Source organism: Telopea speciosissima, chromosome 6, assembly GCF_018873765.1.
Source record: "Telopea speciosissima isolate NSW1024214 ecotype Mountain lineage chromosome 6, Tspe_v1, whole genome shotgun sequence".
Classification (NCBI taxonomy): Eukaryota; Viridiplantae; Streptophyta; class Magnoliopsida; order Proteales; family Proteaceae; genus Telopea; species Telopea speciosissima.
In genome coordinates, this window is record NC_057921.1 from 61,364,224 (window position 1) to 61,389,669 (window position 25,446).

Sequence of the window (25,446 nt, forward strand, 5' to 3'; positions counted from 1 at the left end):
AACAAGGAATATTCAGAGCACTAACAATGGGTGCAGCAGGTAGATAGAGATATCGACTCCCAACACATGAAGTATCGGCTGGAAATGGAGGAAGAAAATCCTTGGCTGTGGGATCTCTGTGCTATCTTATTTAACGTTAAACTAATTTAATTTTTTGGGTCAATACAAGGTGAATAGACACCTAATTCCTTATCCTCACCATATCAATGTCAAAGCAAGAAAGGAGAGGTACTCTAGTAAATTGGAGAGGAATACCATATGTAACTTATTAAATATGTAGTAAAATGCCTCACCCAATGAAAGCATTCGCATGAATTTTCTGTCCTCTAAATAAGGACTCAGAACACAACCTGGGGCTCAGGCCGAGGATGAAACCGATTTAGATAACTGCAAATATATGTCATTCATTTCCAACCTAAACAATAGGGATCTAAGATATGTAACACAGGGGAGAAAAGGATTTCAAACCTTCAACTAATCATATAAGATATTAAAATAGTACAAATCAAAAGGTCGTATCACAGTTACCAAAGGCTAAGATAATATAGGAAAGCTCATGCTGGCTTTGCACCACCATTTTCTTGTGGCGTTACAGGAGTGCTGCTACCACTCTTCTTGGAGCTGCTTGATGTCCCTGTAATGGTCCTGCCCATGAACTTTCCAGCCTTGCTGAGACCACTGCCCACAGCACCAACAAGCCCTACTCCTGCCCCAATCCCAGTCCCAACCAGACCTACTCCAGCCCCAATGCCACTCCCCACAAACCCAACTCCAGCCCCAACTGCATCCATTGTGCTTCCTATCACACCTTCTTCTTTCAGTTTCTTTCTCTCCTCTAGGATCCTCTTCTCTTCTTCAAGGGCTGCCATCTGCTCTTCCTTGTTGAACTCATGGTACAAGATCTGCATGCCCCATCCACATCCAAAACTAGTTAATTTTTGTCCAAGAGGAAGAGCAAACAACGATATTCACAAATGCCATGAAAGAAAACTATTATCTCCTATAATAAAATGGATAGTTTATGTGAAACTATTAAGAATAAAGAGTAAGAGATTGCTTGGTCGTTCAGGCCCAGCACCAGCGCGGGACCAGAGCGTGTGCAGGGGCATCAACATGGATGAGATTTTTTATTTCAGGAGGGACTGGGTGGAAATTTTGCGTGCTCCTGTGTCTGGACGTAGGAGCCGCGCGATTTTCTCTAAGATAAATAATCATTGTTGTTCCTTCTAAGTTCTGACCACTCTGATGCAAGCTCCTGTAATTAAATGGATGGTTTATGGTTGTCATTCCCACCCCCACCCCCCATCACATAAAAAGTGGTTAAATGTTCTCTTATGGCGCAATGTGTCCCACTATCAAGCAAAATCTTTCAAACAAGTGAAAGAGTTGAGGTGGTGATAAAAAGAGTTTTATCAATTAGGCATTAGGCCGTGATGGTGTGACAGTCTCAGAATAGAACCAAAAAGGAAGAAACACCCATACATATGATTGACACATGCAGTAGATCCCTTATATGGAACCAAGCCCACAATGACATTTTGGTCACTGTTTAGATTTTTTAGCTGTTTCCAAGATCCAAAACAAGCCAACATGTAGGCAGGAAGTATCAGTGTGGTCATTCATTATTTGTTAATTTTGAGTGATTGAACGCTTTACTTGTAATATACCTTTTAATAATAAAGTTGGAATGGATGTATCTGTCAATCCAGCCTGATATTCCGCAATTTCGGAAGAGTATTAGCAAATATCAGATGGATTGGAGCCAGCCGATTCCAATCTGGGTCATTTTGAATGCCTGATGCAATCCTGCTACTTGAAACCTTTGAGTCTATGTCAGTCACTGGATGATGGTTATGATCTTTCAGAAGTTTAAGCTAATGGGGTGCATTATGTTGTTTACCTATTACACGAGTTTGTACACATAAAAACCAAATCATGGGTTCAGTTGACTGAATTGAATTTAAGTGTTTTGGGAGAAAGAACTAATGAGCAAAGTACCAAGAAAAACTTTCCACACCCTTAAAAAAGGAAGGGGGTGTGTGTGTGAACCAATTCTGATCCTCAATCGAATGTCAGAATACCTCATTCATACCCCATGACCTGCACTTCAACTGTCCAAACAACTAACCCTTTCAACCCCCCATCATGTTTCCTTACATACCCTACATTTTTTGCTACACGCTCATTTCTGGAATTCAGAAACCAGCACTATCTCATCCTTATTAAGTCATTGGCCTATGGTTGCCAGGACCTGAGATATCCCGCCTTCACCCTTGCGCACCGTGCGCCTCCCCTCTGGCGTGTTGCCAGTTGTTCTGCAGCACAGTAGCATTGTATGCAATTTCATTGGAGCAGGGGGAGAGGGAGAGGACTTCAAAAGATGTTTGGAATATCTTGCAGAAGGCTGAGTCCTACTTGTTGAGACCATTAAATAGTTACAAATGTGAACTATGTAACCTTTTTGAAAGAATCTATCCCAACCAGACACCACCATCAGTCTGAGTGTCCAACCCATTCAGTCCACTGCTCATGTAGAAACCCCGACCATAAATCCTTTGTCTACCCTAGTTTCTCCCCTCTTGCTCATTGCTGGAAATTTCAAAGCAGCAGTATCTCATTCTCATGGTCCATCATCTGTGCATACTACTTGTAGGAAAGATTTCCTACCCATCCCACAAATGATTCCCCTTTTTTGGGAGGTGTGGGGGTGGGGGTGGGGGTGGGGGAGAGGAGTTCACATATCCTTTCAAGAGTTACAAAACTCAAAAGGCTTAACAAGATGTTTGTAATATCATGCAGAGGGCTTTTTGCTCATCGAAACCATAGAATAGTTGGAAGAATGTGAATTATGTAACCCCTAGCCGCACATATTCTTCTTTACTACTCAAGAATATTTTTTTTTAGAAATGTACTTCTCTTAATTTTGTTACTCTTTTCTTGTCAAAAAGTAAATCGCCATGCTCGTTTATGCTCTGTACTTCTGTTCCCTTTCTACATGCATATCCCTACAAGTGTGACTGCACAAAAATATATTTGTGGCACCAACAAATATTATCTAAGGTTTTTGATGCAGCCAATGAATCCTGATCCTAGATTTTCTGTAGATACAAAGGGCTGAGAAGCTTGCTGGTTTAGGTATTCCAGCAACCTACGGTGGGGGAAAAAAAGAGAGAATAAGGAAGAGAAGAAAGAGGAGATAGGGCTGTTCTGGGATTGAGAACAGTATCCGTGAATAATACCATGACAGTAATGTGAACAGTAATTTAGAAGAAATGAGAAAAGAGCCAGGGGAGACCTAAAACAACCTTAGGAGAAGTGAGGAAAGATATGCATAGCTTAAGCTGATGTAGATAAGTCACTTAGGGCTTATTTTAGTGGAAATAAGCTTTGGGTTGTGTCATACATGTATTGGGACTTTGATCCCATGGGTTTATTTTGTAATTGGCCAATTTAATGAGCCAAAAATATGGGTAGAAAGTAAGAAAACGGGATTTGCTTCATTAGTTTAATTAGAGTCCTATTTTGAGTTTGTTTTCTTTATTATCTCACTTTCTTAGTCAGTTTATGTTACCTTATTAGTTAAGGATAGGGTTAGGTCTTTCTTTTTTAGTGTCCAAGTCTATTTTTGAGTCTTCTCTATAAGTTTGTAAGGGGAGGCCAGCATTGAACACGAATTTGATTAATGAAATATTGGCTTTAGCCTTTGTGAAAATCCTGAGATAGGTTGGGCGAGATGGCCATACCCTTCCCCCCCATCCCCTTCCATCGGTTATTGAATCCAACCCCTAACATTGTTCAAATCAAGTTCAAGAGTGCTACAAGCTGCTGGGATTTCTTTCAATTGATTGTCATATTGATTTCTTGAAGATTATCACATCAAGATCATTGTTGCTTCAACAGGTTACAAATTTATGGTTTTTTTTATTTGTTACTTCAACCAAGGAAATTGTTCCCTCATTTGAGTTCCCATTGTTCTCGTGTTTCCCTTATTTTTAGTTCCCATTGTTCTCTTGGTTCCCTCATATGATTTGAACTCCCATTGCTCTCTTTCTTGTTCTTTGGAGATTTTCTATTTGATCCTGCCTGGGAATAGACCTATTCAGTTTCTAGTCTTACATTATAGGCCTTGTATCAACTATGACCTTAAATAGAGCTGATTGAAAGGCAAGGATCCATGTAGCCGACCCTATTTAGTTGGGATAAGGCTGAGTAGTTGTTGTTGAGAAAAGAGGAGAAGAGCTCATAGCTCAAACCTTGCCCAAATAAAATTCTATTCACCGAGTAATCTGATAGGGGCTTACATCCTTCTATTAACAAACTCAAAAGTAGAAACCTAGTAAACTTCAAACGCCAACAAGAAGCCTAGGTGACCAAGGCACCTGGATGAATGTGACGCCTTGACAACTATACTGAAGTCACTAATCTCCTGTACCCCCTATGGACCTAAAATTTGGGCCTTATAATAGGGCTCATTACAAGTAAAAACAACAAAGGCCCATTAACCAAATACTAGCAATATAAGTCCACTTTTTGGACTGGGCCTGCATTAGTTTTACAAAAGCAGAACTTAGAAAGAAAAAACACACACACACACAAAGAGCTCAACAGCTTTAAGATTCGAGACACAAATGTAAAACAATGGCATGCCACTCAAAAAATAACTTCTGATTACAAGACTGAGAAGATTTAATATTAGAAGACTGGATATCTTTACCTTAACAGTAAGAGTTCCTCTATCCTTCTTATCTTTAATTTTTAGCATATCAAGTGATGGAAACAATCTCAGATCAATCTCTTTCGGATTATCAGGTTCCAAATCAATCAAAGGTAATTTTGTTACGCCCAATCTTTTGTCTTGTCCAACATCTTCATCAAAAACCTGTAGAAGGATTTACAAAAACTATTTCAGTAGGTTGTCAATGAATCATCAAGTTTATCATACTAACGGTTGAAATAATAATTTTTCACTTCAAACTGTTTTAAACAAGAGAATGCATCTAAAACGTTTTCTCCCAAAAATAGTCAACTTATCTTGTACAATTATTGAAGATGACTACACCATTTGACAGAAAAATATTTTTTCCTTCTTTTAAACTAATTCATTTAGAATATTTGTAAGTGTACTTGTCACTGGCATGACAAAATTCGAAAATCACTAAAATTTCTTGAGAAAGTTCTATTCTTCCTGGTCGAAGGCTAATGACATAAATCTCGGCAACCATGAGCTTTCGAATGATGGACTGACACCAACCAAGGCAAAGCCTTAGGTGGACAATCGTTCTCCATATTATATTAATGATACCTGTAAGAGAAATGACCAACTTTCCTCATGCCATAAATTGCACTCAGGATGCCAATATGGAATATAATCCAATAATCTTGTTTTTTTGAAGCGATATAATTTTCAACCTAATGTAGTCCTAGATATTGGTAGGAGACCAACAACGAGCCAGTAAACCAGGATCTGATATGAACTGGTGGTCTGATTAGGTCAAAATTAGGGTTAGGGTTTGAGGTGTTGGTTATGCTAGGTAGGTGCAGGGGAGTCTATCAGTGAGGACGGAAGTGTGTAAACTTAGTTGACAGCAGGTTAGGTTTACGGGTTTCGGGTTTTTGGAAAGTGAAAATTGGAGGGATTGGAACCAGGTTTGGATCGAGTGTTCCCTAGAGGGGATGGAGCACTCGGCCAACTTTAGGTGATGTTCTGATGGTTAGGATGGGCTGGGCAGAAATTAGGGTTTACGGGGTTTTCATGGAAGTGGGGTTTTCTAGGGTTTGAATGGGGGGATGGGGCTACAAAGTGGATCGAGTTCTTCCAAGGGGAAAGGGAGTACTCAATGGGAATATGGGCAGATTGTGATCGTGGGTTTGGTCTGTGCAGGTTTTAAGTTATGGGAAAGTTAAAAACAAAAGGGGGAAAGCTAGGGTTGGGACTATAGAGGATTAGAAAATGAATGGAGGGGATGGGGATTTCTACTAACTTACTGTTGTTGCAGAAATTCTCTAGCAGCAGCTTGTTGGAAGTTGAAACTTGGTTAAAAATTGTATCTTGGACTGAAACTAGAAAGTAGAACTTGAAGAGAACCACTCGGGCTTCACACTGCAAGGTGTCGATTGGATCAAACACCAATCCCACCAACGAACCACCCGGGCTTCCCACCGCAAGGTGTCGATTGGATCAAACACCAATCCCACCAGCCTTGATCAAACACAAGACAATCTCCAAGGGAGAGAACAAAGTTGCAGAGCAGCTTGAGCAGAATTTTCTAAAACAGTGAGGTAAAGAGGAGCCCCACGGTCAGCTTTATTTATATTGGCCAAAGGCCTAAATTCCTATGCAGCCTAGGAATAGGAATCCTAGGCTGTGTCTAATACAAAACACTTCCTCTCTAAAATTCGTGGAGGTGTATAGCTTAAGTTAAAAAGATTCTATACTTAAAGAATATTCTAAAATCACTTAAATTGGACCAGTGGTTCAACTGGTTCAATTTAAAACACTAAAACTTGAAAATAAACTAAGTATAGAGCTAATCCCGTATGCAACCTATGTAACCCCTACTTTAGTCCATAAAGTGACCTATTACAGTGAAAACCCATGGGATCAAAGGCCCAACATGTATATAACCCAACCCTAGACTTATTCCTAATAAAAGAAGCCCAGTTTGGTGATAAATCTGCATTTATTTTTTTTTTGGTAAAATGATAAATCTGCATTACAACCATTTAAGGATTATATGAAATGCATTACCATTAGAGTAAGTTACGCTTGATACTATGTGTTTAAGAGGAAATAAAAGAGACAAAAACAAGAATATCAGAAGAATCAACAATTATATATCTTGACAAATTTCCCTATGAACAATCTATATAGAATATTTTAGACAGACAAACAGATGATGGCAGAAGATCAGTCAGCTCATAAAGGGAAAGGCAGGGGAACTGGTGAAGCAAATATTCCAGTTAACCAGATCCATGTGGCATGAAATGCAGGTTCAGTAAATTATCTGATGTTGTGGTCGCTAAATTTGCATAAGGTCATGATGAGGACATAAATGTCTCAGGACATGCAAAACAATTCCTTTATAAGAATATGCATGAAACGAAGCCTTCCTCATCAGCAGGCCTTTCTTTAAAACAAATAATTGAAAGGAAAAAGGAAGGGAAAATAATACGAATTCTTGTCTTCAATAAAATGGGAATTGATGCAAACCCTATCAGAATGATGCATACACTAAAAGACTAAATTCTTAATGATGCCTAATGAGGAGCAAAATAGCATAAATGGTATATTGGACTATACTACTTAGGACCTCCAAGATGACCAGTACTATCTCTATATAAGACTTTCTTAACCATAAAAGATGGATATAGTTCCAGAAGAAGGCCAAGTTTTTCCCCACCACAAGTTGCAAGATGTCAATCTCACACACACACATAGGAAGGCAATAGAAGAAATAAGCAACTTCACAGTGTGCATACTAGAACTGTTGAAAGAAAGAAACATAAGATCCAAGAATGGGGATGAGAGTGAGTTTCGATTGAAACCTCAAAGATAAGCGATTGTGTTTCCTTGTCTTCAGCAATCATCTCAAATGTTTGATTCCAAACAGGATTGAGGTTGTTGTCGATGACCTTTGTTTTAACCTTGTATAGAGGTCGAACATATACAACCACATATGGATCTGATTTTCCAATCATTTCCATATTCTTTAAATCATTCGCTTTAACTACTGTAACGTCAAGCCTCCCTTGTGGTTTAAGCTCTAAATCACTGCATAATGAACAAAAAGAAACATTAAAACTCACAGCTATGAAATAGATGTGATGCTGGGGAGACATCAACTTTCTGTCATTAAGAACTAGGACAATTTCTCATGGATGAAACAATAATCAAACAAGCAACACAACAAAGAATGAGTCATTTTAATGAAAAATGGCATTATTTTAAAATTTAATGTTTAAAAATGCCATTTCATTTCTGAAGGTAACACCATAATCAAAGCTGGAAAATTCCAAATTTCATATGAAGAATACTTTATCACCACACTATTATCGAATCCTTGTAATGGTTGGACTTTGGGGATATACTCTCTCACCGCACCAGTGCACGCATGCAATCAAACAAGCACATTAATGCAACACACTCACACACATACAAAAGAGAAAAATGAGCATTCTAGAATAATATTTATTTCGTGAGTCTCTACATGAAAAAGAATTGATATAAAGGGGAAAAGTAAGTATAACCACTTCTGAGGATCAATCCAATCTATGCAAATAGGAAAGGAACCAGAACTACGCTTTGTAAAATTTTGGTACTCTCATTATAAAATTGGGGTAAAGGATGGGCATGCTGGCGCTGTAGCCTGACTCTCTCTCCCACCCCCTATGGAAATGACACCCCTGCGCTCTCCATCTCACCCTCTCCATTGGGCACAGCCGCTAGCTCCAGGAAAGCTAGCGGTGTGCCCAGTCCGCTCCCATAAAAATGCATTAGATCTTGTGCTTTATAGAAATAAAGAAAAATCCCTGGCATACAATCTATCTTGAGAATAAGATATAACCAAACAATTGTAGCTGGACTAAACAAAAAAGGCCACCTCTCTTCTGAACTAGTGCACCAAGGACAATGCAAGAGATTGGAATTAGAGAACATGAGAGAAGTATAGCTTTCAAAATTCCTACCTAACCTTCTGGCAAGGTTTTAGGTCTCGGTTTCGCTCCTTGTTTCGCCAGGCCATGAAACCAAGTTCTAGCCAGATCTCGGCGAGTTGGTGTATTTTTTCCCATATTGACTCGGTGGTGGGTTTCGGTGGCCATATGGCCAAGATAGGTCCTAAAACTTCACACCCATCCTATTTTAGGCCTTCTAAACACAATGGAAACATTAGCTTTTACAAATTCAAACCCAAAATGGTATTTTGACTTCGGACCCTAGGTTGGTAGTCTGCGGCGTAGGTGAGCTCTACCCAGGCTATTCCACATAATATTTAGAACACATAATTAAAGTAGAGGTGTAAAACAACTTAATTAAGCATTAGGAATTAAAAAACATCAAACTATAAACTAGTTAAGCATTAGGCATCATATTCATAATCATACATGGTGATGGTTTGACAGTTTGTTAATAATTGTTAGAAACTTGGAAAGAAACATAAATTAAACAAATACAAGTGTAAGTGTGTAACAAGTCCTACCATTTGAGAATAGCTAGTAGCCTAATACTGAAATGATTGTCGGTGGACATTGTGTCACATATAAAAACTACATAGTCAACAAACAAGTTTTGATCATGAATCTATGAAAAAAAGCACCAAAACCCTCTCTTGATGTTGAAGCTTCAATCCTGAATCTCCAAGCTTTAATCTTCATTTGAGGTGAGATTTACCAGAAAAAAAAGCACCAAAACCCTCACCTCCAAGTGTTTTTTCTTCATAGCAGAGCGAGAGAGGTGAGATTTCAGGTTGACCGAGAGGGTGCCTTTTTATAGCTTGATTTTCGATCGAGTTGAATCGAGATGGAGAAATACCACGAGATCTTGGCGAGATACCGAGATATTGCACAAATCCTATATCGCCTACCATCTCGTCTTGAGACTTCACGAAACCCAGTTTTTCGAGATCTCGGCAAGATCTTGCCGAGATCTTGTACTATGCTTTCTGGTTAAAGTAATGGATTAAGAAATTTTATTTTCTGTTTAACTGTCCTAACTAGGGCTGCAACAGGGTCGGGTTGGGCCAGGCTTTTTAAAACCCTAGACCAACCCTGAGTCCCCTTAGCTGGGCCTAGGCCCGCCCTGACCCTGACTTAAGGCCAAAAATACCCTGACCCTGTCGGGCCAAGCCCAGCCCAAGCCCTCCCCGATTGGCTCTGATTGGGTCGGGCTTGGCCTAATGGCCCTGGCCCTGCAAGAAGCAAATTAAAATAACAAGTGTAGGGAAGATATGAGAGAGGAAGCTTGAACCCAAGACCTCTTGGTAGTAATTGGCTTTTACACAACACAAACTACCAAGTGCGCCAAGCACTTGTTTATATTAATTATAACTTCTATTTTTTAATAAATAAAGAATTTTCTTCGGGGCCAAAATCAGGGTAAAAAATCAGGGTCGGGCTGAGCCCGAGGTCTCAACCCTGACCCGACCCGACCCTGACTCAGGGTCAGGAATTTCTTGCCCTAACCCGCCCTGAGGGCCAGAACTCTTAGCCCAGGCCCTGTTCAGACTCAGGGTGGGCCAGGGCGGGTTCAGGCCGACAGGGCCAAACTTGCAGCCCTAGTCCTAACTACAGTCCTGCTTAAGGATTGGCCATAGAAGATGTTGACTACATTGTGCATACTGCATATAACACAACATTAGTGAATAGAGACAGCTATATTCTATAGGAAATAATTCTATATAAATTGTATCTGTAGAACTTTTTGTCCTCTTTAGTTGCAGTTTATGGAACCTTTTAAGGGAGCTTGATATAAAAGCAAGAAACCATCTACAAAGCAATAATCATGTAACACTTGTTATCCTTAGATGACCACTAGACCTAAAGATGTTGGTAGTATCAGGGTTACCCAATTAAACCATTTGCAGTTTATTTATTGATTGACTGAATTATTCTCTCTCAACTTAACATTTCAATACGAGGAAGGGACAAGATTCACCACGCAAAAAGGAAAGGCCAGCAAGAAAAACTGGGGGGAAGGGGTTGAAGCAAGCCGCACAGTATTAACTGTATTATACAGAACATAAAGAATAGGCGTACAGAACTTAAAGAATACCACAGTGAAAATAAGGGAATCAGGTAGCATTTATATTTGGGCCCCTTAATCCAGAATTAAATTGAGAAAAAGGAGCAAGCCAGAAAATAAAGTGTTAACATTGTTTGCTGGTTATCCACTGTCTGCAAAAAAACATTTGTTTCTTCCATTGCAAAGTACCCAACAAATGGCAAAAGGTGTCATTTCAACCTGAACTAAATGGTCATTGCCAATCATGCCCAACTTAAAAATATATATATATATATGAACTCAAAGACTGATTAGTAATCTTCATTTCCTTTTTCCCCCCTCTTTTGAGAGAGAGAGGTATTTATTTCCAAATTTTCATTGAAAAACTTGTTCAAAGTCAACATTGATCGAATTTTATAAACACATTAGGTGCTATATCGTTTGCCATTTTCCAAATGAAATTATGTGGGTTATCAGTTATTTGTTTGCCATGCAAATTGGAAACTGTGAATATTTTCACCATTCAACAAACTTATTTGATAGCATGAACGTTCAAATTCTGGTGGAGGAATACAACATGAATACGAATTCAATAGAACAAAATAAGATGACTCGAGTTAAAAATGGTAAAATTCATATTACCTTATATCCACTGGAACACCACCAATTGGAACAACAATCCGGTGGGGCCACTGAAGCATGTCAGTGATGATTGACTCAACAGTATCCTACCAAGGAACATAAAATGTTTAAGTGAACATATGCAAGTGTTGCCAGGACCATTAACGATCAAAATACAAGTCTCGACTTACATCAATCATGTCTGATAACCCTGGAAGTGCAGTTAAGCTTCCTCCAACGGCCTTCAATGTGTAATCTATTTTAGGCTTTGGCTGATTTAACATATAAACTTATCAGTTATCTTAATATACTGTCATTTTACAAGGTAATGGTAAAAGAAAATCTAGTAGCTGTTGTTCATGAAGAAAATGATTATGATCTGTCATCTCATGAAAGATTTTTGAACTCAGACTACTATTATTAAATCTAGGCACCCCAAAAGGGGGAATGGAAAGAATATCGAAGCCCCCAAATGTTTTTGAATACAATTAAAGATGTATTTTAAATTAAAAAATTATCACCATTTCTATTATCCACATGCACTTGAAGACTTTATAGGAAGCATGACCATGATTAATCAGTTAATGTGGCTTTAAAGAAAAGCCTGAAGCTAGGTTTCTCCATTTCTCCCTTCTTCCATCTATACTATGCATTAATCTTCTAGAAAGAAGCGACACCAAGTGGCCACCTACCACTTTGAAGGTCCAATCTCATGTGGATACATAGCAAAGTGAAGCACTCAAATCAATGCATCATTCAAGCTGTAGAATTGTTGAACTTGACTCACACGTACAAAACAACGAAATTAAGAGGCGTTTCATTAAAAATCATGATGTAAGTTGAGAAGAAGATTTGGGAGAATAGATTGGCTTGTCAATAGTGACAAAGGCCTTATTATTTATAAGACGAAGGTTACAAATATGGTATGCTGGCTGAGTCACAATACAGTCAACCCTACAAACATTGAATCTAGACGGGTACGTAACCCTTATCCTGGTGCATAAATATCCTTCATGCCCAACTTGGAGACAACAGGATGAAATAATCCAGATGTTAACCCCTTGGTGAATACATCAGCTAGTTGATCTTCTGAAGTGACAAAAGGACTACAAATCAGGCCTTCTTCAAGCTTTTCTTTGATGAAGTGTCTGTCAATTTCAATGTGTTTAGTCCTTTCATGTTGAATTGGATTATGGGCTATACTAATTGCAGCCTTATTATCACAATACAGACATATAGGACCTTCATGAGTCACTCCCAAATCAGTAAGTAGAAACTAGAGCCAGATGAGTTCACAGACACCTTATGCCATTGCTCTGTACTCAGCCGCTGCACTTGATCTGGACACAACAAACTGCTTCTTGTTGCACCATGTGACCAGATTCCCTCCAAGAAAAGTACAATATCCTGATGTTGAGCAATGGTCATCTATAGAACCTGCCCAATCGGCATCAGTAAAAGACTCCAACTTGAGGTTACCATTATTGGAGAATAGGATGCCTTTTCTTGGGGCAGATTTTAAGTACTCAAGATGAGCTGTCCTTGGATCATGTAAGAACCAGCTTACAAATCCCATAGCATAGGCCACATCAGGACGATTATGAGAACATACTTCCTTTGAGAAATGAAGATGCCCTTGCTAGATCGGGCTACTTCAATTCCCAGGAAATATCTGAGTGGTCCAAAATCTTTGGTTTCAAATTCAATCGCCAGCTGGGTCTTCAACACACAGATTTCTAAGTCAACATTGTCAATTATGATTATATCATCAATGTTGACTATGTATGAGGGCAGTGATCTTCCTTGTGTTTGGTAAATAGGGTATGATCGGCACTCTGTTTGTACCCAAATTTTGCATTGCTTTTTGGAACCTGCCAAACCATGCCCGAAGAGATTGCTTGAGACCATAGAGGGATTTTTTCAGTCTACACAATTTCCTAATTGTGGATGGTGAGTCGAAGCCAGGAGGAACATCCATATATACCTACTCTTCAAGAATTCCATTGAGGAAAGCATTCTTCACACCTAACTGCTGAAGATTCCATCCAAGATTACTTGCACAAGATAGTAAAGCTCGAACGGAATTCCTCTTTGCAACAGGGGCAAAGGTGTCTTGATATCGGTAGTCAATGCCATATGTTTGGATGAAGCCCTTAGCTACCAGTCTTTCCTTGTATCTTTCAACAGTCCCGTCTGCTTTCTCTTTTATGGTGAATACCCACTTGCACCCCCCACCGATTTCTTTCCTGCGGGACAAGGAACAAGCTCCCAGGTATTCTTTTTCTTCAAGACATGCATTTCCTCCACCATAGCATTCTTCCATTTTTTTTATCTGTGATAGCGTCTTTCCAACCCTGTGGAATGGACACAGAATCCTCGTAAAAGGTGACATCCATGTTGATACAAAATTTGTGAGAGGGAGGATGATAACACTAGAATACCCAAGGAAGATACAACGGAAAACCAGTGGGTCAAGTTTGGACTAAGAGGGATAAGAGTAGTGAGCGAAGCAAACACAACCAAAAACACGGGGAGGAAGATGAAAAGCAATGGCGGGATCAGGAAGCTGACTTACCAGCGTTTTGAAGTCGAGAACACTGGAGGGATTGATGAGAAACGCAACAGTAAGAACAGCATTGCCCCAATAAAACTTTGGAAGGTGAGTAGTAAACATCAGAGAGCGGGTGACCTCTAAAAGGTGACAATTTTTTCTCTTAGGAATACCATTTTGCTCAAGGGTTCGAACACAGGAAGTTTGAGAAAGAATGCCATGTGACGCGAGGTACTGAAGGAAAGGACCATCAATATACTCGGTCCCATTGTCACTCCGAAGAACTTTAACTTGGGCATTAAACTGAGCGTGAATCATGTTATGAAAGGACTGAAAGCATGAAAAAGCTTCAAGCATAGTTCGGAGAAGATATACCCAAGTGAGACTGGTATAATTGTCAATAAAAGTAAGAGTAAATATCATCTCCCTCCCCTCTAAGTATCCATAATATCAAACCCCTCCCCCAGGTTTTGAATAATGATAATGCCCTTCCCTACTTTTGAAAGATTCTATCGACCGTACCCTAAGTGGCTAACGGTGTTAAAACAGTAGTTCAAAAGACGATATTACCCTTTAAAACAGCAGTTCATCGCACCCTGTGATCGCCTTAAAAAAAAAACCTGCAGAGGCAGCCAAGGCCGCCATTCACGGACAGCAGGGTGACTGGTTAAAGAGCAGTGACAGAGATGGTCGCCGGAGTGAAGTCGCTCTCTCTCCGGTAACTTGTGACTGTTTAGATTAAAAAAAAAAAAAATTCTGGGCAGCCAAGGCTGCCATAACCGTGATGCTCTCATGAGCCAGCCCCAGCCGGACTTCCCCTTTACCAGTTTTGTTGCGGTCGCCAGCCTCTCTGGTGACCTGCAGATTCAAAAAAAAAAAAAAATCTGCAAGTCACAAGGTGGGTTAGGTAACCGAATGAGGAAGAAGGGGTATTTTTTTGGTTGTTTTTCCGGTGAATGGACACCAGCATAAAGGTCACCGAAGTTTCATTGTTGTTTGCCGTGGTTTTCGAAAACCGGAGTACCGTCAGGTGAAGCCGTAATTGGCGGCGATTTTTTCAAACATGTTATGTGTTTCCGTTTGGGCTTGAGATTGAAGACAGGAATCTCCCGTCATTATGTGATTTGTTTTTTAACTTTAAAGTTATTTTATTTAAAATTACATTAAGGGTATTGGAATAAAATTACATTAAGGGTATTTTGGGGTTTTAAAAAATTTGTAAATGCCACATCATCACTTAATGGCGTTTTTTAACGATTAGGATATGGTTAATAGAATCTTTCAAAAGTAGGCAAGGGCATTATCATTATTCAAAACCTAGGGGAGGGGTTTGATATTATGGATACTTAGAGGGGAGGGGGATGATATTTTCTCTAAAAGTAATAAACCATTTAAAACCACCCCTGGTAACAACTCTAGAGGGACTCCACAAGTCAAAGTGTATAATAGAAAATGGAATGGCACTTTTATTGCCATTGGGAGAATAAGAGGACCTAGTGTGGTTTACAAGTTCACAAATAACACAATTAAACTGGTCCATATTACAATGTTTAACTAAAGGAAATAAACGACGTCAAATATAAAAGGAGGGGTGACCGAGACGCAGGTACCATTGATGCAGCTGGCAAGGAGCATTGTCTTCCCGAGAAATGTGAGTTGAAACTGGAGATGGAGCAGCAGTGAGACCCGGATCCAAGTAGGCAAGTAGTAAAGGCCATCTCGTACTCTACCATGTCCAATAGTTGCCCATATCACTAGTTCTAGAAAAACACAGTAGGTAGAGAAAAAAATGAACACTACAATTCAGATCAATGGTAAGGCGGTAGATAGAAAGTAGATTTGCACAAAGGTTGGAACATGTAAAACAAAAGACAGAGATAGTGGGAGTGCAAGAGATAGAACCTTTACTAGAAATGGCTGAGAGATCAGCCACCCGAACATGGGTTATAGGTATGAAACAAGTTCGAAGAGCTGGTCATATGGTCAAAGGCTCCAAAATCAATAAGCCAAGAGGAGCCAGAGTGGGAGGAAGCAAGAAATATACCTGACTGGGCAAGTTGGGAAGCAGGTGTAGTGGAAGAAGCCATGGTAGGAGGTGCAATACCGTGCTGAGTCATCATAAGCTGGATAGCAGCCAACTGTTCAGATGAAAAAGAAACAGGTGTGGTACCATCTGTCATCTCAGAAAGATGTGCTTGAGATCGAGTAGAGTTTTGTTTCCCACCACGCCCCCCTCCTTTGGGGCGGCCATGAAGCTTCCAACAGGTCTCTCTGGGGTGGCGAGGACACCCAAAATAATCACATTTGATAGGGTTGTTTGTAGATGAACCAGGTTTAGTGACAGAACCAGCAATATCAAGCGTGGAGGAAGCCTGAGGTGTACACACAAGAGCTGAGCGGATAGGGGCAGCAGGTAGCATCATAATAGATCAACGCCTGTCTTCATATTGAACAATATTATATGCCGAGCAAGGTTCGAGAACTCGCGAGATCTCGCGAGATCTGCGAGTTTCGGTTTGGCAAAGCGAGTTCTAGTCGGTACAAAACTACAATTTCTCGACGAGATCTCGCGAGATCTCGTGATATCTCGAGGTGAAAATCATGTTTTTAGTACAAAAACCAATATCTCGGAGATCTCGCGAGATCTCGTTGGGCCCAAAGATGCTAGTTAGTTGTATTTAGCCCAATTTTCACCCAAAACCATTTCCAACATAAGAGAGCAGACAGTTCTTGGCTCTAAACCAAGGAAAAACCTCTCCTTCAAATTTCTTCTTCTTTCTTTCGATTGTTGGATGGAATGCACTGTTGAGTTAGATTGAAGTGCCAAAGTGAAGATTCAAGTGCCAATTTGGAGCATCATCACCTATTTGCAAGATTTCAAAGGTGTTTTCTATTTCTTCCCCAAATCTATTTTTTCCAAAAAAATTTTGTAATCCTTGTTAGATTCATGTGGTTTTAATATATGTTGAACATCTTTGCCCGATCTATCACTTCATGGAGTCGGATTTTTTTCAGTTAATAAATTATTTATTATAATTTCTGGAAAAATAAATGATTTATTTGAAAAAGAAAATGAAAAAAATAGGATGAATAGTGATTGTTTGAAAATGATTTTGATATATGTTAAACTACTTGGGATGCTCTACACCCCATGGATTAGAACATCTTTGCCCTAATTAGAATGTTTTGATTGCTAATTTGCTATGTTTTACTAAATTATATATAGATTATGTTGTTTTAGACTTTTAGTACGACTCCGCCTACCAACCTATGGTCCAAAGTGAAACTCATATTTGGACTTGTTTTTGGCAAATCTGGGCATGCCATTGTGTTTAAATGGCCTGAAATAGGCTGGATACCAAGTTTCGGACCCAAAATATGTGTACAACCCACCGAAGTCCAAAAAAAAATTGCACCAACTCGCGAGATCTCGCGAGATCTCGCTCGAGCGAGATCAGTTCTGAACCCGAGAAGTGTGGAATCTGCAAGAAACAACGAATCTGATCGTATTCTGAGTTGAGGCCAGTCAGCAAGTCATATACTCGTTCCATTTCACGCTCCTTTTGGAAAGTCTCAGCATCAGAGGTGCAAACCATGGGAACTGGGTGATAAAAGTCCAACCGCTGCCACAAACTGCTGAGGGCAGAGTAATAGGAAGAAACAGAAAGCTCTTTCTGAGTGGTTTCAAGAAACAGACGGCGGAGCTCATAGATCTGTGCATAATTGCTTGTCTAGGCATAGATATGCTCGACTACATCCCACAATTCTTTGGCAGTGTTCAAGAGAACAAAGCTAGGACTGATGGCAGGCTCCATACAGTTCAACAAGAATAACATCACAAGGGCATCATTAGCCAGCGATGTGTCCTTAGCAAAAGTCTCGGTAGGCATAGGGGTATCACTGGTGATATAGTTCAAAAAATGGTTGCCTCAAATAGTAAGGACATAGGCACGTGACCAGGCAAGATAATTAGTCACATTCAACTTGGAGGGTCCTAGCTGAAGAGTAGGGTGATGATGAGAGGTACCAATTACCTCCAGATCCACCCAATGATGAACTAGTACTCTCCACTATAGCACCAAGAAAATCATAGTTATCAAGGCGACGCCTAGGCGTCCAGGCTCCTTGGACTCCTTGCAGCCTTGTTGGTGTAGCCTTGATTTTAGACCCTCTCCAACACCATGGTTGCCTTGCCGCCTTGATAACTATGGAGGAAATAAACACAATAAATGAATGTGAAATACCTTCACATGGGAAGATTATGGCATACTAACAAGCAGAATAAAGAACTAGTAAAGCAGTAGCAAGCATGGTGAGGACGTTGTGATAGTTGCAAGAGGCACAAAGGAGCCTACAAGGGGCCAGCAGTGGTGTAAAGGGGCCGGCAGAGGTGTAGAGAAGCTGACAGTGGCCTACCAGGGGGCCTGGCAGAGACGGATGCCTAGCAAGGGGCCATGGAGGTCCGGCAGGTCAGCACGAACGGCCAGGGAGACCGGTGGGGGCAGCACGAGGGGCTAGGGAGGCTAGCAGGGCAAGACGAAGGGCCGGGAGGCATGCAGTAGTGCAAGGGGCCAGAGAAGCCTGGCAGGGCAGCGCGAGGGGCCAAGAAGGCCCAGCAGGGCAGCGCGAGGGCCAGGGAAGCCTGGCGGCGATAAAAAAAAAAGGGGCCGATTTAGATCAGCAGGGTCAAGTGACCTTTAGGCGGTGAGTGGAGTGGCGACGACGGTCATCGGTTAGGAGAGGCGTCAGTGGTGGTCAGCATGGTGCGACATACAAGGGAAGCATGTTTTGTCTACCATGCTTACCATGGGAGGCCAAAGCCTTGGCAGCTGCAACGACAGAGAAGAACTTCTTCAGCGAAAAGAAAAAAATACCCAAAGAGAGGATTGGGCTTTGATACCAAGTTGAGAAGATTTGGGAGAATAGATTGCCTTGTTCTTAGTAACAAAGGCCTTGTTATTTATAAGATGAATAAAAATTACAAATATGGTATGCTTAGTCACAATACAATCAACCCTACATACATTGAATCTAGATAGGTACATAACCCTTATCCTCAACAATGTATTTCTTCACTGATTTGTTTCCACAACAAAGGACGATTTGGGAAGTTAGCACAGTCCTTGTTGCTAGGATGTCATTATATTGGTCATCGGTGTTCTGAACTCAGTCACCCAGTCCCTAAAAAGGGTTCATCAACAGCATGACCAATGTTCACACAAACTCACTGCCATAGTTAATTAAACATTTGATCCAAATAACTAAAACATTTGACAGGTGGTTGATCACCATACAGGCAATAGCTGGTGCTTCTACACGTTCTAGACAAGGATCAAGAACTTGGGTTTCGACCTAGCTGAAACCGAGATTTGGTCGAAACCAACCGAAACCAGGTCCAAACCTGGTACTTTTTCCCATTCATGGGGAAACCTTGGAGATGCAGCTCCAAGAAGGAAGAAGAAGAAGAAGAAACCCTAAACTTAGGGTTTAAATAGGGAGCCGTAGGCTAGGATTTCTATTTTTCCATACTTAGTTAAATTTCTGTTTTTAGTTTCCTTCCCTCCCCCATTCGATCCCTCTTGTTTTTCTATTTGAATTTCCAAAACCCTAGATCATCTAGGCATTATCCAGCCATCATCCTACCTCTGTTTTACACCAAAATCAGAGCACAGCCTTCCCATACCATCTCCCCCACTCGACCAGACTTGCTGCCCATTCTGTCCAGCCAAACCCTAAAATCCCTCTTATCCTTTAAACCCTAAAAAAACCCTAATTTTCTGCTGGGACATATTCAGCCATCAGAAAACCTCCCTGCTGCAGCCGAACCTTCCCCCTAGTCCCTCTAACACTCGACCTTAAGCCCTCCCCCTGAATCCTACTGTAAACCCCAGTTTTGGCTATTATCCTAATTTTAAAAACCCGGAACCCTAACCCTAAATCTGCAGAATTTTGAAACCTAACCAAATCCAGATATTTTTATACCATAATGACCCTCTAAACCTGCAGATTAAAACCCTATAAACCCCATTCCCAAATTCCCATCCTAAACCCTAATTTTGCCCTAAAACAGCCCCTAATCAGCCCTAAACAGCAGGCTTGACCAAAGCTTGATTCCAATTGGCTCCTAGTAGGATTATCACCTATTCTAGGACTACATTACTTGGTTGGAGGGGTTTCTGTCGAAACTACCGAGTTGGAGAGGTTTAAGGTGGTTCAACCATGTTTCGACCGAGATGAGGTATTATATAGGCCTGGTTCAAGGTGGTTCAACCATGTCTCGACCGAAACATGGTCGAAACTGTCGAAACCATGTAGGTTTCAAAATACCCCTCCATCTCGTCTCGAAAACCTGCGAAATCAAGATATCTCGATGGTTTCGACAGGTTTCGACTGAGTTTTCTTTCCATGGTTCTAGATAAAAGCTAAAAGAATAAAACAGTATGCTATTAGTGCAACTCGATCCCCATAATTTTCAAATTTTCACCTAATACATACTTTATCACTATGCTACAACTTGAGCCTCTTATATCGGCCAATAGAATCAATCCCGAACCAGTAAAACCAGTGAGAGATCAATCGCAACAGGATCGCATAGAGGGACAGATTAGTATTAAGAACAGAAATCTCTAACATACTTTTTTCCCCCTTTTACATATGAAAGAAGAAATAAAAGGAATATTACCTAGGATTCACCACCCAAAGCCTGCAGAAATGGAAGCGCCATCAAACCAAACCTACTGAATTACCATATTAGGTTCTGATTAGAATCACCAAGACACCAACAAGGCTTAAACCAAAACTCAGTTTCATTCTATCATGTCTGGGCTGCTAACAGCCTTACATTTATATAGACTTGTCTTAAACTCAACCCAACACAGCTTATCCCAACTAAATGGGGCCAGCTACATGGATCCTTACCCTCCAATCAGCTCTATTCAAAGCCATACTTGTAACAAGGCCTAAACTATGCATGTCTTTCCTCACCACTTCTCCTAGAGTCTTTTTAGGTCTACCCCTGGCTCTTTTAGCTCCTTCAATCTGAATCAAATCACTCCTCCATACTGGAGCATCTAAAGACCTCTGTTACACATGCTCGTGCCACCTCAAAACCTTCTTGTAGTATATCATGTATCGGAGCTACTCTTAAATCATCTCTGATTTGTTCATTCCTTATTTTATCCTTTCTAGTTTTCCCACACATTCATCTCAGCATCCTCATCTTGGCTATACTAAGTTTATCTATATGATGTTTCTTTACTACCCAACATTTAGCTCCATATATCATTGCCAGCAAGGAACTAAAACTCGTCTCGAGTACAAGTTTCGAGCTGGCCAAATAGCGAGTTGGGTCAAGATCTCGACGAGTTAGGGTTTTTTTTTTTTTCCCAACTCGATGGCTGGTTTCGTTGGGTTTTAGACCTATTTTGGGGCTGAAACTTAGAACTCAGCCTATTTTAGGACATTTAAACACAATGACACTATCAAACTTTGCAAAAACAAAGTCCAAATAGGAGTTTCACTTTATGCGAAACCAGGACGGACACTTATTTATACCTAATATCATTTAAGTAAATGTTTTTGCATTTGTATTTCATTTACTTAAATGATATTTGTTGGAAAGCTTTGTTTTGAAAGCTTTCCAACAAGTCCAAGATTGCTTAAATCTGATTTATATTGAAGGAGTTATGTACCGGTCAAATTAATTTGGTGTGTGCAAATGCTATCAAAATCGCTCTAAATGAAAATATTTTTTTGGACATCAAAACAAATAAATATTTTACCCTACTTTTGGTTTTTAGCAATGTTTTAACATATTAAAATTTATGGAATTTTTAGATTTGGAAAAAACCCCAGCATTAGAAAGTTGAAAATTGCACCCATCACAAAAATCCAATTTTTGTTCTTAAACTAGAGGGTTGATTTTTTATTCTTTTGGAATTTCATTTTTTAAATATTTTTATTGGATTCAAATAGGGGGTATTGCTTATTTATGAATAATATCTTAAGTAAATGAAATACAAAACATTTACTTAAATGGTATTAGGTAAGAATAAGTGTCTGTATACCAAGGTTTGCATAGATAGGTGTTTGTACTCTGTATACCAAGATTTCCCACTGAGATGACCAAAACCACCGAGATCTCGCCTCTCGGTTGAGATCTGGCACTCATATAAAGGAGTTTGGGTCGAGATCTCGCTCGAGTTGGGGTAAAATATCATCTTGACCTCCATCTCGTCTCGAGGTCTTGAAAAAGCGAGATTTACATCGAGATCTAGCGAGTTTTAGTTCTATGACTGCCAGTCATATGACTGTCCTATAAAATTTTCCTTTTAAGCTTTAAAGGAATACGTCGATCACACAACACTCCTGACGCACCTCACCACTTCATCATCCTATTTGAATTCTATGTGTAACATCATCCTTTATTTCTCCTTTTTTTATTTATGATATGATTGAGCCCAAATACCTAAAATAATCACTTTGTGGTATCTCCCTCTTAACAAATTTCACCACCGCATTATACGTCTTGTTGTTACTAAAGTTACACACCATATACTCTGATTTTGTTCTACTTGTCTTAAAACCCGTTGATTCCAAAGTTGATCTCTATAATTCCAACTTGAAGTTTATCGCTGCTTTTGTTTCATCCACCAAAACATTATCAACAGCAAAAAAAATACACCAATGAATCTGATCTTGAATGTCTCCAAACAATTAATGTATGATTAGCGCAAACAAGCAAGGGCTTAAAGCTGATCCTTGATGTAACCCAATTGTGATTGAGATTTGAGAATTCACTACCCTGACCTACCAGGGTCCTTATGCTAGTCACCACACCATTATACATATCTTTAACTATGCCTACATATTTACTTGAAACACTTCTCTTGTCTAATACATGCCAAATTAACTCTCTAGGTACTTTGTCATAAGCTTTTTTCTATGTCAATAAAGACCAGATGGAGTCCTTACACTCTTGAAATCTGTCCATGAGTCTCCTAAGTAAATAAATAGCTTCTATCGTTAATCTTCCTGGGATAAAAGAAAAGATAGAAAGTAAAATAAAATCAAAGATAGCATTCTTTGCTCCCACGGTCCCACCGTAAGATAAGAGGAAGTTTCCTAATCTATGACAGAAATAAGCTCTATGCAAGAAAGGGTTTTATAAGATTAATCCAATTCTGATTAAATAAGGAATAAAATATTATTTTTTTAAAAAAAAATCTAAAAGAGACCTCTTCCACGTCTTGCCTTGCTGGCCAGATTCCTAGTTTTTAGGAATAGAAACTGCAGATCCTAAACCTTCTCCCAATGGCCCCCGCAAGATATTATCTTCAAAGAAATAAATATCTCCACACACCAGCTCTCATTGACGAAAATAAACACATAAAATGTTGCCTTGATAAGATTCCTGCAACCATCAAATCTTTATTTAACTGGGCCCCACTAGAAGACTTTCACAACAAGACTGTTTGTGGACTGAAGAGTTATTTTCCTATAATATAAGAAACCTGAAATGCCAGCTCTACTGGAGAGAATAAATTGGAACTCCTCTGCAAGTCCAGCTTGGGCCCACACAAGCCGGAAATTAGGAATTTCAAAATCCCCGTACATGACCACTGAAGTTGGGTAAAAGATTGGTTCAGTATTGAACCAGACCAGACCACATTAAACCTCCTCTTCCTCTCCTATCTGCATCATCGGCTCTCTATATATAGATACAAGTAAACAAATAGAAAATTTTATTCAGCCCAGCCTGACTCATTGAACTAGTGAGCCATGGCTTGGCCTCCTCAACAGATTGCTGGATGGGCTGGGTTTCAGAACATCTTTGGCTATTTAATTATATAACTACTGCATTTTTACCCTGACAGGTACATAGAACAGAATCATGAATACAGAACAGAATCATGAATACAAGGACAATACAAAATGAAAAGGACACTACTACCCTGATCATAATCACGACACATTTTTTTTGCTAGGTTGAAGTAATCAAGCTGATTTATAAAGGCAGATAACAATCCGCACATTGTAAACTCTAATCTTGGGCATTTGGACCAAACCTATAAAACCACAAATGTCAGCTTTTATTTGTTGGCACTTGGAAAAAGTTCTAGGATAATTTGGTTCATGACAAGATGCACTTGCCACACAGATGCATTACATTCAAAAATCAGGAGAAAATATCAAACATCTTCCAACAGTGTCGAATTCCCTATGCAATTTAGAGAATCTTTTAGGCTTCTTTTAGTACAGGTGGTGTCCCTCCACAGAATTTTTCAGATGTGTTCTTTCTTTTTAGTGGGCCCTTTAGTGTGAACTGTAGAATTTTATGGGCTGTTATTTACCATTTGGAAGGGGAGAAACGGGAAATTCTTCAAAGCTGCTAGTGTTCTCATTGATTGGACAGTTATCTTGCCACAATTCAAGGAAAGATACTGAAAACAATTGGCTTCTCATTGTGAAACTACAACAGCACTTCCAAATAGCTTCACTGGAGCTTCAGCAGAGCTGATCCAAAGCCCAAACAAAGGAGGAGGGTTGGAGGGTCAGGTAGCCAACCAGCACTCAAAAAACATTAGTCGGGCCCTTTAGCATGGATCTTGACAATTTTCTGTTTAACCTAAACATTATGGGAGGGAAGAAAAAGATCTGTGAACCCAACCCCAAGTAACCTGCATGAGGCTTAGAGAGTTGAGTCATATGGCTACTCATTGCTACAGAAAATATTTAGGAGAACACATTTCGTTTCCATCCTGTATCTGTTATATTTTGATTCAGGGAAATTTATTCTCTCTCATACAAATCACAAAAAGAAACATAAGCATCAGTCATAATAAAAAAAAAGGGCTTCTGAGTCCAAGACTTCATACCCATGTTACATCTGAACAGTCAAGCTGTATGTATTTAGAACAAATTCTAAATGACTATAATTCCCTTAAATAGACATACCTCAGCAAGGAGAGCAACTACCACAGCAGAAATGCAAGGGATCTCTTCAGCTAGTTGAAAGATAACACGCACAACAGTGAAAACTTGAAGATCCTTCAACTGCAGCCAGTAGCACAAACATAATAGTCAAGAAAGCAGGACACCAATACAAGAATAACAAAAGATAGGAAATTGATTTAATTCATGCATATGCACAACCTAGTAGCCACTTGCCAATATTCACCAAAAAGGGCACTTCTATGCATATATGGAAGATGTAAACACTATAATGGATACCTGAGCATTACAATGGCATTGGTTAAATGGGTTACCATCACCTCACACCCTATTGCGGAGGGGGGGTCTTGGAATTACTTAAATAGGGTTCCGATAGGGTTTGGTCTTTGATGGCAAACACATATCGGCATTTGATTACAGTAAACAATGAAATTCATTATAACATCTATTCTATTCATCTTTCTTCATCAGGTTAACTTCAATCACAGAGATGGAATGACACAAATCCATACTGAATCCTACCTGTTCCCATCTGCTACCCCTAAAAAAACACATGTTCCCATCCTTCCAAGTATCTAAGCACTTCACAACATTTGAATATTTG

General features: G+C 39.7%; 1 protein-coding gene across 2 annotated transcripts in view; it reads right to left on the reverse strand.

Moving 5' to 3' along the window:
• Positions 1 to 336: 336 nt before the first annotated feature.
• The window catches only part of LOC122664696 (calcium-dependent lipid-binding protein-like), a 32,545-nt gene continuing 7,435 nt past the window's right edge, over positions 337 to 25,446 (reverse strand). The window contains exons 6-12 of one of the 2 annotated variants that reach the window (XM_043860642.1): positions 24,846 to 24,944; positions 11,530 to 11,610; positions 11,360 to 11,445; positions 7,546 to 7,771; positions 4,715 to 4,879; positions 751 to 902; positions 337 to 696 (exon numbers count right to left, since the gene is read on the reverse strand). In XM_043860642.1, the coding sequence (XP_043716577.1) occupies positions 555 to 696; positions 751 to 902; positions 4,715 to 4,879; positions 7,546 to 7,771; positions 11,360 to 11,445; positions 11,530 to 11,610; positions 24,846 to 24,944 (951 nt within the window). In that variant the 3' untranslated portion in view covers positions 337 to 554. Of the gene's footprint in view, positions 903 to 4,714; positions 4,880 to 7,545; positions 7,772 to 11,359; positions 11,446 to 11,529; positions 11,611 to 24,845; positions 24,945 to 25,446 lie in introns of both variants that reach the window. The other variant, XM_043860641.1, reaches the window with a different exon arrangement.